The sequence below is a fragment of the Adiantum capillus-veneris genome, chromosome 14 (genome assembly GCF_014529385.1).
Source record: "Adiantum capillus-veneris isolate H3 chromosome 14, ASM1452938v2, whole genome shotgun sequence".
Lineage (NCBI taxonomy): Eukaryota > Viridiplantae > Streptophyta > Polypodiopsida > Polypodiales > Pteridaceae > Adiantum > Adiantum capillus-veneris.
In genome coordinates this window covers 139613011-139627915 of record NC_140944.1, presented here as the reverse complement: position 1 = coordinate 139627915, position 14905 = coordinate 139613011, and the positions used below count along the sequence as shown (strand labels likewise).

The 14905-nt window shown below is 43.9% G+C and overlaps 1 protein-coding gene across 7 annotated transcripts in view; it reads left to right on the top strand.

Annotated features, from left to right (window-relative positions):
• Positions 1–2495: 2495 nt before the first annotated feature.
• Positions 2496–14905, top strand: part of LOC147443237 (uncharacterized) — a 167851-nt gene continuing 155441 nt past the window's right edge. For all 7 annotated transcript variants that reach the window (XM_086529146.1, XM_086529145.1, XM_086529142.1 and 4 more), the window contains exons 1-3: positions 2496–3019; positions 5636–5754; positions 6941–7105. In XM_086529146.1, coding sequence (XP_086385272.1) covers positions 2653–3019; positions 5636–5754; positions 6941–7105 — 651 coding nt within the window. In that variant the 5' untranslated portion in view covers positions 2496–2652. The remainder of the gene's footprint in view (positions 3020–5635; positions 5755–6940; positions 7106–14905) is intronic.

Below are 14905 nucleotides of genomic sequence, written 5' to 3'. Positions count from 1 at the left end.
AATTACATCCTTACTTCTAAATATTTTACCATCTTCAGGATTCCATAGGCGATACCCAAAGTCAGCTTCTCCATAGCCAATGAAGAAACACTTTTCGGACTTTGCATCTAGCTTTGATCTTAGGCTTCTATCTATGTGCATGAAAGCCTCACACCCAAACACTTTGAGAAATGCATAATCCACCGGTTTACCTGTCCATGTCTCTTATGGAACTCCCCCATCCAATGCCGTTGAGGATGACCGGTTGATCAAGTATACAAACATACTTACTGCTTTCGCCCAAAGATCAAGCGATAGGCCTGCATGTAGCCGAATGCTTCGTGCTCGCTCCATGATTGTTCTGTTCATCCTTTTCAAAATGCCATTTTGTTGAGGTGTCCTTGGGGTTGTCCTTTGCCTCCGAATGCCATTGCTAGCACAAAAAGCTTGGCTGCAATATATGCCTCCATTGTCGGATCTGAGGCATTTAACCTTGGTACCTGCTTCATTCTCCACACCTTTGAAATATGGAAAACACATCGGATTTATTATTCATTACATAAACCCATGTTTTCCTAGTTGCATCGTCTATGAATGTTACATAGTACAATGAGCCACCAAGGGATGGTGTACTTGCATGACCCCAACCATCAGAATGAACCAATTCAAGAATTTTATTTTTTCTTTTATTTCCAGCTTTTTGAAATTTTACCATCTTTTGTTTACCATAAACACAATCTTCACAGAATTTTAAATCCACTTCTTTCAAATCTGGTAGAAGCTTTTTTGATTGAAGGATTTGCATTCCTTTGGCACTCATATGCACAAGCCGGTAGTGTCACACTGCACTATCGACTCCTATAGTTGTCGCACAAGTCGAAGATTGTGTTCTGATAGTACACAAGTAAAGTATACCAACCTTTTCTCTTTTGGTAACCACCAAAGATCCCTTTGAGATCTTTCAACGTTTGTTGACAAATGCAATGTTGTGACCTTCATAGTCCAATTGTCCTGTAGAGATCAAATTTTTGCGAAGAGAAGGAACATGCCTAACATCTTTAAGCTTCCATTCATTTTCATTAGCAGTTTTGACACAAATTGTACCTTTGTCGAAAATTTCACAAGCTTCATCATCTCCTAAGTATACATACTCAAAATTACCTTTGGTGTAATCTTGGAAATGTTGCTTGTGCGGTGTCGCATGGAATGAAGCCCCGGAATCTACTATCTAGGATTTATGAGAGAATTAGAGCAACTTGCTCTACTTTACCTACCACATTGGCCTCTGATGTTGGCTTGTTGTCTTAAGATTCCGACTCCTTCTTCTTCTTGGACCAACAATCCTTCTTAACGTGGCCCTTCTTACTGTAGTTTCAACATTCAAGAACTGACTTTGTGCATGACTTGCTCCGCCTTGAGTGATCACGACCCTTTTGGTTTTTGAACCTCTCCTTAGGCCTTCCTCTTGTTTCCACTGACAACGCAACACTTGATGATTCACCCGTGCTTCTCCTTCGCATTTACTCTCTTAGGAGAACACTCACAAAATCATCAAACTTAAGAGTTTTTGTGTCAGAGATAGAGTTACTTACAACCATTACAAGGCTGTCCCAACTATCCAATAGAGATAATAGTATAAGGAGGGCTCACACTTCGTCATCGAAATTGACCTTCATCGATCGAAGTTTATGTTGGCGTTAAAGTCGTTTAGGTGTTCTTCAACTGAACCACTCTCTGCCTTTTTTAGATTAAACAAGCGCTTCATGAGAGATACCTTATTGGATGCCGACGGTTTCTTGTAGAGGCTGTCAAGTGACTTCATCAAGTCCTCTGTGGTCTTCATCTCCGAAACGTTGAAGGCTACCGTTGACGCCAAGCTTAACCAGATTGTTCCTAGTGCCTTTCGGTCAAGAACAATCCATGCTTCATCTGCCATTGTTGCGGGCTTCTTTGCAAAACCGCCTAGTGGCAAATAAAGGTCCTTCTAGTAGAGATAGTCTTCAATCTGCCATTGTTACGGGCTTCTTTGCAAGAGCGCCTAGTGGCAAATAAAGGTCCTTCTAGTAGAGATAGTCTTCAATCTGCATCTTCCAGTGTTTGTAATTTTTGCCGTCGAACTTCTCGATCTTGAGCTTCCATTCCTCCGCCATTACTCCCACTCAATTCAACAATCCTTTCCTTGAGATACTTTAGCTACGAGCAAACCTTGCACTGATATGCATGAAGGTATTGATCTAACAAGTGCTTGGAACACGAGAGCGGGGGTAGCTAGCTCGACTTGAATAATCTTATGTGACAATGAGGCCTTAACCCGAATCATTCGAGAGATTATAGAGACTAAGGATGCAATCCCGTAAAACTAGCTGCTGCTATAAAAATAAAAAAAGATGATGCCTAGTTAATGCCCCCTCTTAAAAGAAAAGGAAGACAAAATCATTAACTTTGCCACGTGGCACAAATAATAAGCTTTATCAAAGGGTTCACAATTGCTCCAAAGGCTCATTATGCCACCAAATGGTAGACTACCTGCTTCCAACAATCCTAACGACTTCCGGTCTCGCGGTAGCCTACACTTTTTTTTTGAGCTCGCCTCGCTCTCTCTCTCTCTCTCTCTCTCTCTCTCTCTCACACACACACACACACACACACACACACACACACACACACACACAGATGCCGAGCACAAGTGACGCAGACAGTGGAAGCGGAGAGGAAGAGACAGAAGACAGAGGACTAGGCAAAGAAAGACGCCGCCGCATTGAAAACAGCAGTGGGGCACACATTATGGACTCATCCAACTCCACAGGGAGCAATGCAGAGGACTTTCCACCCTTTGCCTCTGAGTGGAAGAAGCCTCCCTCTGGCCGGCGTGCCTCTTGGCGCTCCTTCCAGCACACCAACTCCAAGCATCACTCGTTTCCAGTCGTTGATGATTCCACAAAACCTGCAGCTCCTCCTTTCTGCTTCCAGCGCAGGTGTGCTCGCATTGACTGGCGTACCCTTCATGCTTTAGATGTTGACCAGATAATCAGGGAAATCGGTACGCTCATTCCCCTTCACTAACTTCAGCACCCATCTCTTCAGTACGGATGCATGCATGTTTCAAGGTTATCAATCTAGGTTGTGAAAGTGCTTGTAGGTTGAGTTAGGTACTCATAAAGGGTTCAGTTTTCATTGATAGTGAGCAAAGGGTTGGCAGCAATGAGGGTGCCATAGAGGCAGAGTGATGACATGGAGCTGTGTCTTGGATAGCTCACATTGGGTTGGATGGAAGCATTAAAAATCCATATTCTGGACGACCCATGTTTTATATGTACAGAAAATTGGTGCTCCTATTACTTTGATACTTTTGATAGGCTGGTTGCAAAAATGATTGCAATGGGAGGAGTTGGCTTATTAAATTTGAAGTTTTCTTCTCTACATGGCTTCATATTTCATAGGCAGATTACTATTCAATGCTTATGTTTGCTATGGAGGAAGAATTAGCTTTGCGTATTAACATAGCCAAAGCTTACTACACAAGGCACTGAGGTTTTATAAAATAGGTCATGTGTGGAGCATGCATGGTATGAGCGGTCAACTTATTTGACTCGAAAAAAATTTCCGAGGAGTATGGTTTTAAACATTGCAGGCGATCAGCAATGCATGACCATGGCTGGTCTTTACAAGAGAGACATGCTGGTAATAGGTTAATATAGCCAAATCTTTTAACACAAGACATTAGGAAGTCATGGATTTTGATGAGGGAATGCAAAAATATTGTTCATTGGATGTATCAAGATGGTACAATAGAAGGATTCTCAACTAAGAGCTTTTTAATACTCGATCCTAAGCATGTTTTTATGCTTATTCCAGCTATGCTTTATTACTTATGGTCAATTGCATCTTTTTCTTTTTGAACATAAAATGATCCAGTCATCGATGGCTAGACTACATCGTTTATATGTTGTTAAATGCGGGATGAGAGGAGCACAAGATATGGTGACAAACACAAATGAAGCGAGAGAGGAATAATGCTAGAGCAATGAGTCTAGCCTCCAAATATTCCAAATGAGGGCTTATATACGGCCCTAGAACAAAACTCAATGCTAGACCTGAAATAGGACACTCGGAATGAAAGTAAGGCATGCACTGTGATAATGTGGGCACCCAAACTTGACTGGTGCTCTAAAAATTAATTTATTGACAGGCACCGGTTTAGTGCAATCCCATAAGATGGTAAGCTAGATCTGCTTGGGCTGTGTTTATATCTTTGTGCCTCTTTAGATTGCAGTGTTGTTTATGCATTTGTAGAGGGAGAATAGTATGTGGGTATGCCAAGCTAATTCTTTGAAGATGTTTTATATTCCAGATGCTGATAAAAGCATGTCTTTCCTCTTCTTTGGTCAAGTTTTGGTTGACATCTATTGCGCTTCCTGCAAGTGCCAGGCTTCCTTGATCATTTTTGTAGCAATGTGAATCTTTGTTTTCACCCTGTCTTTGTTGCTTATTTCTGCTACTTTATCTTTGTCTATTGTTGTTGCCACTGTATGTGCGCTCTGAACATCAGTTTCCCAAGGTTTTAATTTGTAGTACTTGTCAATGCCAAGGTATCTATAGTCTTTTTAGCATGTGGTCTTGTGGGTATGCCATTCTCTTTCAAACTGGGAAGCGGGCAGTTTATCTCGCTTGTTGGCTCACTATTGGGCATTGAGTTTTATTGGATCCGAGCTGCTTTGAAGTTGGCAGATTCTATTACCTATCGCGATATATCACACCACATTATGAAATGCAAACAAAACTCTATTTTACAAAAACAATCAAGGATTTTTTCATTCCTCTCTATCGGTCTCGTTCTCTTTTTGTGTCTCTTGTTTGGAATTCTTACACTGCAAAGTTATCTTCACGCAATCAACTTAAATGCTATATGCATATGCAGACTTCGAGTTCTCATTGTACCTTAATCCAAAAGGCCTCAGGAGCTGATTCTATGTTGGTGAATACCGCAGGAACTGAATGTTGGTCTGATTACTTACGTAACGTTAGGGAGTAAAGAGAATCGCCAACTCATCAGCTACTTATGTAAAGTCACAAACACGGGGGGACATTTTGTTTTTATATCACCTTACATGGAATTTTTTATGCTAAGTGTTTGTATTCCTGCATGTCAATTTAGTAGTTCTTTTTCTTGTAGTGTGGGTTTGTATTAGGAGAGCTTGATATCTCCCTTGCTGATTGTTTTACTGTCAAGAGAGGGGAGGATAGTATTTGGAGCTAATAAACTCCAGGGGGTTGTTCTATATTGCAAAAGAGAAGATGGAAGAAAAACTTGGCTTTTGAGACCATAAAACACATCAATGTCATCAGTTGCTTAGAGAGTAGGGTAAAGTTATATGTTACTTGGAAAGCTTGAGCTCAATTTAGAGGACCAATGCGGTTGCAATCTTGTTAAGAAATTGAAATATACAATCACATTTTGAATGTAGATCAGCCCTCATGTTTGTTTATCATGTTTGCCATGAATCTGGGTCTCTCCAGCTTATGTATGCTTTCGAAAGTTAGTAGAATGGTGTTTCACAATCCTAGTTGACGAAAATCATCTGAGTTTTTTGGATTGTTTTCTAAAATTTCAAGGCTTATTTTTGTTCTTTGCTATCTAACAAAAAAATGGATACAGATGTCAACAAGCTTGAAAGCGTTCTTGATACCATTGCTTTTGGAGACGTTCAAGGAGAGGACACAAGGAATTTTACAGAAGCAAATTTTGTCAAACTTTTTCGCCTTTCGCAGTTGATGGTAAGCCTGAGAGCACCTTGTTCGAGTCAGGCTGAATGTATAAATTTATCCACAAGTGTGTGGCTTGGCAAAAGGAACTTCAATCTGCATAGAATTCCATCATGAAAATCTATCGTAATCATGTGTGTGGTATTTTGGTGGGTAATCATTATTGCTCATTTTTCATATCAAATTTGGGATTGGCTTCGACCCCTTCGACCCTTTATGTCGACTCCTCATTTGAATGCTCGAGATAGATTGGCTGAATGGCACCTTTGTGAGAGTTCCCTTTCTCGGATTTCAGCTTAACGCACATGTGCGAAGCTGTTACACTCACAGTCTTGGGTATCAGATGTATGCAATTATTTGTGGCGTATGCAAAAAAATGATGCTTCATGAGGCAAATGTCTTACACGCATATGGAAAAGTCATTTTCCTCTCTTCCTATGGTGATGCATTGTGCTTACCAAACGCAAAATTTCAGATGCATGATGTCCATCGTGTTGATATGTTGAGGAGACTCATGCAAAGTTGCTTTGGTTCTGTTCTTCTTCTTGGGCATTGCTTTTGTGCATTTTGAGTTGTCTTCGTGTCAGTCCTTGAGCTCGGGAGATCTAGATGCCCACGACTACGAGGAGCATCCATCATGACATCGATGGAGACTACAGCAGAAGATCAAGGCTACTCTACTTCAGCATAGGAGATGCGCATGTCAGAGTACTTACTACTTATGACATTAACGAGGTTTGATAGCAACTAATGGTGGACCTCCTGGGACACCGACGACGACGATGATGTTTTTAACCCTCTTGACACCTCATGAGATCATATCTTTGTTTTTTGCTAGAGAGCTCCTAGTCACCACCCCCTCATAGTGCCCTACAGTTTTATTTTATTTTAGTTGTTTCCCAGACATGGAGATGTAACTTTTTGGGTCTCATAGGTCAACTTGATTGATGATGGCGAATGGCCCCATGATATCAATATGCTCCAGCTTGACTGATTTTCCTAGGCTTCTTGCCTGGTTTGACTTTGCATGGGGTTCCAGTACTTACAATATTTGTACTGTTTCAGTTGATAGATATATTTAAGCTAGAGAATTGATGTGAGGGTGGGTATTTAAATGCTTTTTGAACATTTGTCTTAGACAATCTGAGGGTTGTTGCTTCACTTACTTTCTGTTTGTTGTGGCATGAGAGAATGACAGGTAGAGTACTTGCTTCATACACAAGAGGTTCTTGTTTCCCAAAAGTCTCAATTACTGGAAGCTGGAGCAACACTGTATAAACGAGCTGAGAAATTTCGACTGCGTTGTGTTTGGCAGCACGAAGCACTATGGCAAAGCCACCGTGATTTGAAACGCTCAAAGAAGGTAAAGCTTTACTAATCTTGAAGTGTTTTAGAGAAAATGTCTGCTGCAAATTTTTGGCAAGAGATTAAGAAGTTTTGCAGGCTATTGTTAATGATAAATACTACAGTTTACTGGTAAAAATGGTGCTAGCGGTTATTTATATGGTATAATAATTTGTAAGGTGAAAGATGTTGAAAGAAGCCGTGGTTGCAAGTTTGCTGTTGGAGACTTTGCCATGGGGAATTCTCTATCCTGTGCTATAGCCGAGCTACAATGCTCAGTTGACTGTGGCAGCTTACATGGAGATACTTTTCCTCCTCACTAGACTAGTGGGCCAGGACCGGCTGACTCACCTCTCATGGGTAATTACACTAGTGGATGAGTGCTTTGTGGAAGGTTAACTAGTGGTAGCGAGGCATCCCCGCCTCGTGCCTACTTGGCATACCACCCTTCACACCATCTACATGGTTCAGGGAGATATTTAGGTCCTTGTATATACGTCGTCTTTTAGCAGTTGTGTGTATCAGTCTTGGTGTTGGTCTTGTCTTAGCAATTTTAGCGCACAATGTCTTTTTACACACTTCCCTTCGCTATCTAGCCTCGGCAAGCCCTTGTATCCGAGTTGTGTAGTCCTTGGTCTGGAGCTGAGCGTGGTGCCAGCTGGTGACTTGTACTAGGGACCTGCTATTATTGAGGTTGGGTTGCTCATTTCTTGTGTCTAGTGTCGTCTCCATTGTTATTTGCTGGTTATATTGTTTCAGTTTAGTCCGTGTGATAATCTTTTTGGTTGTGCTATCGCTATCACTCATTTGTGAATTTGCTGGTTATATTGTTTCAGTTTAGTCCGTGTGATTGTCTTTTTGGTTGTGCTATCGCTATCACTCATTTGTGAATTTTCTTCTCTGTGTGAGGCCTCGAGTTTACTGCTCTAGGGTACCCACTTCTCTCTCCACTTAGATTTTATAGTGGTACGCCTCCCCGAAGAAGCTGGTAGTACTCCCTTCTCGTTGGCTGGTCTTGGCTGAGACTTACTAAAGCATTTCATGATTAGGAAGATGATGCTATGTGGATATCTACCTCAGGTTGTTTCATCAGGCCCATCAAGCTAGAAGATGGAGTAGATCCCAACATACAGCAAAGCTCCCTTTTGGTCCAATCCAACCCTAATCAACGTCCAACATATACTACTGATGAGGAGCTGTTGGACTGGCTTGCTGCGATTGAATCCCGTCCATGCTACACGGTTACCAAACAACCCTTGCCTGAAGGTGGCTCTATCCCATCTTCTGTACCCTCCCCTTCTCATACCTACTCAAGATCGAACTTTTTGTTTGTAAATTGATTTGATTAATTTACCAGTGGGAAACCTCAAGTGAGGAAAACCCACCAAAAAGATCATGTACAAGGGAAGAGAGCGAGAGAAAGAGAGAGAAAGAGAGAAGAGAGAGAGAGAAAGAGAGAAGAGAGAGAGAGACAAAGAGAGAGAGAGAAAGAAAGAAGAGAGGAAATGAAATGATATATTAACGTCTTCAAAAGGCCAAAATGACCTATGAGACCAAGCTGTTACAACATAGTGAATCTGATACCATGTCCGAAATCAAAAAGAACTGAAACAAAATACAACTACTACAAACTGGGACTGTATGGATGTGCGAGCTAATACAAGGTGCCCAATACATTGTGTAGTCCAATGAGAGAAGGGGGGGGGGGGGGGGGGGGGAAAGATAGATATGGTAGAGATCCATCCTCGTCCGCACTATGGCCGTCGAGATAGTATGGCTCGAATCCTTTGCTGTAGTCTCCGTCTATACTATGTAGCTCCTCTCCTCAATCGCGGTCTTCTAGATCTCCCTAGCTCCAATGCTCGGTCTATGAGAATGCAAGTAGTGGTAGTATGCGTGCGGGCAAAGCTCTGCAATGGTGGTTGCTCCTCTGGCTGCTCCTATGGGTGCCCAATATCTAGTGTAAAGAAATCTATAATCTGTCTTTGGGACTGTCTCTCTCCAGCTCTCCTAAGTAAAGTGTCTCTATGCTTGTGTAACTCAAGTAGATACAGTCCAAGACATCTCTGATCCTCATAACTCATGACCCTAGATAGAGGCCCAAAACCCTCTTTGAATAGACAATGGAAACGGCCTCGTATCTCATAGTACACTGTGCAATGGCATATGTAATGTAACTCTGTCTTTGGCTCTAGATGACATAAGCGGCATATCCTGCTATGTGCTGGTATCCCTCTGAATCTCCCAGTCTCAATCTCGAGCCGATGTGAGGATGTGCGTATCTAGCCAATGGCTCAACGCAAACCATGAGAAAGATGTGTGTCCATATAGCGGAGAAGATGTTCTCTATAGAAAGCCATCTTCGTGCCCAACTCCTGTATCGGCTCTATCCATGTCCTCCTCGTGTCCAGCTGGATCAGATCCCGACGAATGAGTCTAGTGATCTCCACCCGTGTCAGGGACATCAAGGGTGCCTGTAGAGAGTACTGAAAAGGATGCAACCTTCCATGGTGAAGCCATGTGTCTGAAACCATGATGTCATTTGTGCATACCAGCATGATGTATCCCCCCTGTAGAGCTAACTGTCTGGAGGACTCGGGCCAACCTGGCATATCTATCTCTGGTAGTATCCCATAGGCTATGTACAAAGGAGACTGATCTGGTAAGCGCCTCAATCTCCATAGGGGGGGGCAGCTAACTCCGTTCGAATGATATCGTGCGGTACGGAGGCCTTGGTTCTAATCAGCCGAGAGATCATAGATACGAAGGGCCTCTCCATACGTCTCCAGCCTTCCTGGCCTACAGAAGGTCCTCAAACCTGCACCCCATATAGCATAGTAGAGGCAACCAAAGTATCAAAGAGCCATAACTTTGTCCTAGGTTCTTGGAACTGAACCTGCGAACACATCCTCTCCAATCCTCCCAAAGCCGCATAAGCTCTAGTTAGTCTAGTCTCTGCTGCTCTTCTCAAAGAAAATCTCGGCCCAGTAAAGACTACTCCCAGGTAAGTGTATGCATCTGTATACTCCACAATCTCCTGACCTTACGTGAAAGTAGGTGTTGATCTCTTGATCCACTGTGGGGTGGTGTTAAACACCATAACCTTGGTTTTACCAAGGTTTACACATAATCCACTATCCTTTGCAAAACTGTGTAGTGCATCCAAATGTCGTTGAGTCAGATATCAACACAATATCATCAGCATACAACAACAATGGGATCCACGTCCCTGCCAGTTGGGCACCTCTGTCACCCTCTCTGTCAATGTAATCAAACACCTCATCAACATACATACCAAATAGAGTAGGAGACAATGGGCAGCCCTGTTTCACACCAATAGTAGAGTGAACTAAATCAGATACCCCTTTCGGAGTGCGTACATGTCCCATCATTGATCTGTACAAAGCCATAATCCCCCAAATCAACTCTATGGGCACCCCCATCTCCTGCAGTCTGCACATCAATCGAGCTCTTGGTACCATGTCAAATGCTTTGCGGAAATCCACAAAGCTATAATAAATCCGCCTCCTATGTGACCTACCCTCCTCAATGATGGCTCTGAGTGTCAGAATATGATCAAGAGTGGAGAAATCCCTCGTGAAACCGGCTTGACCCTTTGCTCGTACACCCTCACCTTCTGCCCAATCACTCAAGTGCTGCTCAAGAATGGATGCATACAACCGTGCCAATGTGTGTCCAACCATAATAGTGCGGTAGTTCCCAGGCTTTGTAGGATCACCTGCCTTGAAGATAGGCACAATAGTAGACAACCTCCAAGTCTCTGGTAACCCCTCACACATGGCACGATTGAACAACACCGCAAGAACCTCCATCAACATATCCCTAGCATGTATGAAGTGCTCCGCTACTAGACCGTCATGATCATATGCCCTCTCGGTCCTCATCCTGTCAATGGCCCTCTGTACCATCTGAGTGGTAAAGAAGGTGCTCGTAGATGGGCATGGCTCTGTAGGGTCTGGAAGGGGTTCCTGTCCAGGAATCTTATATAACGATGTCGCATATTGGCCCCACACATCAGGTGAAGTAATCACTGGGGGAGGGGAGTGCTCGTGAAAGAGTCGCCATGCCTCTCCTGAGTCCCTACTCAAGAACATCTGATGTAATTCTAGCTCCATCTGAGCCATGTAAGCCTGCTTCTTCCGTCGCACAAGGCGTCGGGAAGCATTCCGAGACTGTCTATAAGTGATGACTCCTAAAAGAAGATTCCTCTGAAGCTGGGCTCTCATCTGTTTGCACTCCTCATCATATCAACTATTCTGGGGCCTGCTCCCAGAATGTTGTCTCCTGTTCGGCTGAGTGTGTGGGTATGCCACGGATGCAGCACCATGCAGTGTGTCAGTCAGTAGAGTGGTGCACTCCTCCACTGAGAGGCCTGTACCAGTTGTGCCGGCTATGCCTTCCCATAGACGGTCCCAAATCTCCTCTCTATAAACGGAATCAGTCTCTCGTGTAAATGTATAACGGCTGTGTGACCTGCCTCCTGATGTCTGGGTTGTACTATACTGAAATAAAAAGGACAGTGTCAAGAGAGCATGATCCACTGCTACGCCCACTGGCCTGGCTCCCACTGTGAAATCCTGAATGCAAGGGACAAAGCTCGGCTGTGTCATAACATAGTCCACCGTACTGGCCCCATGTCTGTGTGGAAAGCATGTGAGACCGGCTGCTCCAGGGAATCGCTATAAGCCATTAAGTATGTCTAACCCATGTGTAGTCGTCATCTCCATGAGGTATCTCCCATACTCTGTCTGCTCTCTGTCATGTGAGTGTCTGTCAAGCCCCAATTCACCTACATCCAGCTCTCTAAGCATCTCATCTGAAGTGTCGTAGAAGATTGTCTGAGAGTTGCCTGTTCAGCCATTGAAGTCCCCTAGGAGAATGATATCACCATCCCTAGAAAACTCCCATATGTCATCGTCTAGTATAGAGAAAGGCGACTACCCTTTGGATGCAGCATATACTGACGTACTGGGAGGAAAGTAACGTACGACAATGTATAGAAATCAACCTGTGTCAGCTCTCAGTCTCACCCACATGTATCTAGCATGCTCATCTCTCCGTACAATGTGTAGTAGTGGTTGTAGCTCCTCTCTAAATAGCACTGCTGCTCCTCCTGAACCTCTACTCCCATGCCCATATCTTGTAGCTATCCTGTGGGCTGTCTCCCATCTATATCCCACCACATGTGGCATCACCTGTCCAAGGGCCTGGTGAGTCTCTGAGAAGAATTCAATGTCTCTGTCTCTGAAACTGTCGTCAAATGCACCAACGTCCAACCTCATAGACCCATTACAATTCCAAGTAGCAATCTTCAGTGTGGTCCCATAGGTCTCGCACCGTCATGCAACGCGTTGCTCTACAATCACCACCCGACCATCTCTGTAGAAGGCTATCTTTCCCTTCTCCCTTGCCGCTGTAATCTCTGGCATTACCTCTCTCATATGTGCGAGCTGTGAGAGAGTATGGTCATTGCCGAGGAAAATAACTGTCTTCTCGAGAGTAGGCCTCCTCCTCAAGAATTCCTCCTTCTCTTCCATGGAGAGGAAGCGAAGTATGAGAGCTCTCTCCTTTGAAGACTCTCCCGGGCCATCACTTTTCTTGCCTACTCTCCATGCCTTTGTGTGCAAAGGCTTCTCCACCCCCATCATGGATGTGAGACTTGTGACCTCTGAGAGAACCTGTCCGGTCCCGGAAAAATTTGCTCTGATACCACTGTAAGGATTCTAGTTGCTAATCCTTCATTAATTACTTAAACTCATGATTAAGACTTAAGAAACTTGAACTGTACTCAGAAACAAGACTCAGAAGACTCTGTGTTGATTGATTGAATGCTTGATACAAGGGCTCCTTATATAGGAGACGAAGAGACACAAATGAAAAGACACGTCTCATGGTGAAGAGACGCGACTTAAGACACATCCTTTCGGTGAAGAGCTGCAATCATTGGGCGAAGAGTCGCAACCATAGAGCGAAGGGGTGTGACCAGTCGTCGAAGGAGTGTCGCTTTTGGCGAAGAGGCATGTCTCTTGAGCGAAGGGTCGTGACCATCCAAGCGTATGGGTTTTCCTTGGGATGGCACTTTGCGTATCTGCAACTAGGAGTAGATGTAATACTGCAACATAGTCACAATCGTGACAAATAAGTCATCCGCATAAGCGTGCCCAATAAAGGTTTGACCCGAGGGTAACTGCAAGCCATGAAGACGCTCCGTAGAGGTCAAATGATCAAGATATATAACAAAGGGTGAGTGGCCATAGCATACAGCAAAGCACTAAGGGGACATCCTTGCCTAACCGAACAACCAATTCACCTTCTGGGATCCCTGAAGATGTACTACAAGCATACAAGAAATAAATCACATTGGCCAATTTAGGACCAAACCCTAGGCACCTCATCGTGGCAGTAATGAAGTCCCACTGCACAGTGTCAAAGGCTTTTTCAATATCCACTTGCGTGCCAACACATCTTGCTGCGTGTACTTAGCATACTCCATGCCAATCATAACATTAGCTAAATTGTCTGATTTGACGACGTGGAATGAAACCATATTGAGCCTGATGCAGCCTTGCAAAGAAATGGTCCTTAATGTGATGCACCAACATTTTAGCCACTATCATGGAAAGAGGGTCTACTTAAATTGTTGCCTAAGCAAGCACTTTGCAAACAATTCACTCATTGCCGGCCTATTACTTTGATGCCGGTGGTTTACAAGAACTCCTCGTACTTTCTTAACATACCCATACCCATTGCCATCGTCTCCACAAAGACGTATTCAAATATCTCTAGGGACAAAACAATCCAAGCTTGTTAGAATCTTTTGTTTCTTCTCATTCTTCTTATGCTCGCCATCATTGTAGGTTGTAGCAGGAAAAATATGACGACGTCACGTGTACATGACTCTGTGTGCCACCAGGACATGCTTCATCGACTTCTAGAGCCAGTTTTCCCCTTCTTCCTAGATAGGAGTGTCTAGAATCCTAGGAGGATTAGTACCGGCAATTTTGTGAGCTTGTTCGTAGGACCTGCATGTCTAGACAAATCCATTAGATTAGGTTTTTAAGTTTTGTATACGCGTTTTGACAGATGTTATTAAATTACGGTGGGCATTTGGCCCGACGTGCATGTAGTTCTAGGATAGAGGAATCCAACGAGCCATTCCCCACGTCAATCGGATTCCCGGGTGAGTGGGTGTGTGACAGTTTCACCCAAATAGACACACCCTAGGTCGATTTTTTAATAAATCATTTTTATGATTTATTTGTTGGGTGACTTGGTGGACACTTGCCCTACCTAAGCCCTAATAAGTATATAACGTGCAACTCTCGCCTATAAAGGGGGCAATTTGCATAGCGTTTTCAGCATATTGTAGTAGCGCTAGAGGAAAGCAAAGACCAGCCAGTGTTTTTGCAGCAGCCAGCCTAGCGTTTTCAGCCTGCACAACATCAGCCAGCGTTTTTCAGGGCAGATCAGCCAGCGATGCAGATCCCAGCCCTAGCGCTAGTTCCTGGCAGCAAATCAGGCCAGCGTTTTCAGTTTTCAGCCCATCGCCGGCAAGGCGGTGCGAGATCCACTAACGCTCGCCCAATCCAGATGCGGTCCGGTACTTCGGCAGCCCATTGAGCCCTCCCCTTGACCATTCCCTTGCCGGAATTGAGTGCTCCATTGCTGGCCATCATCGACCTCGTTGAGATGTGCATTTTCAGCCCTTCATTCCTCTCACATTGGGAGTGCAAATCAGCCCCGTGGTGGCCATCCGCGATCCCACATGGAGAAGGATCCAAAGGTGCATCAAATCAGC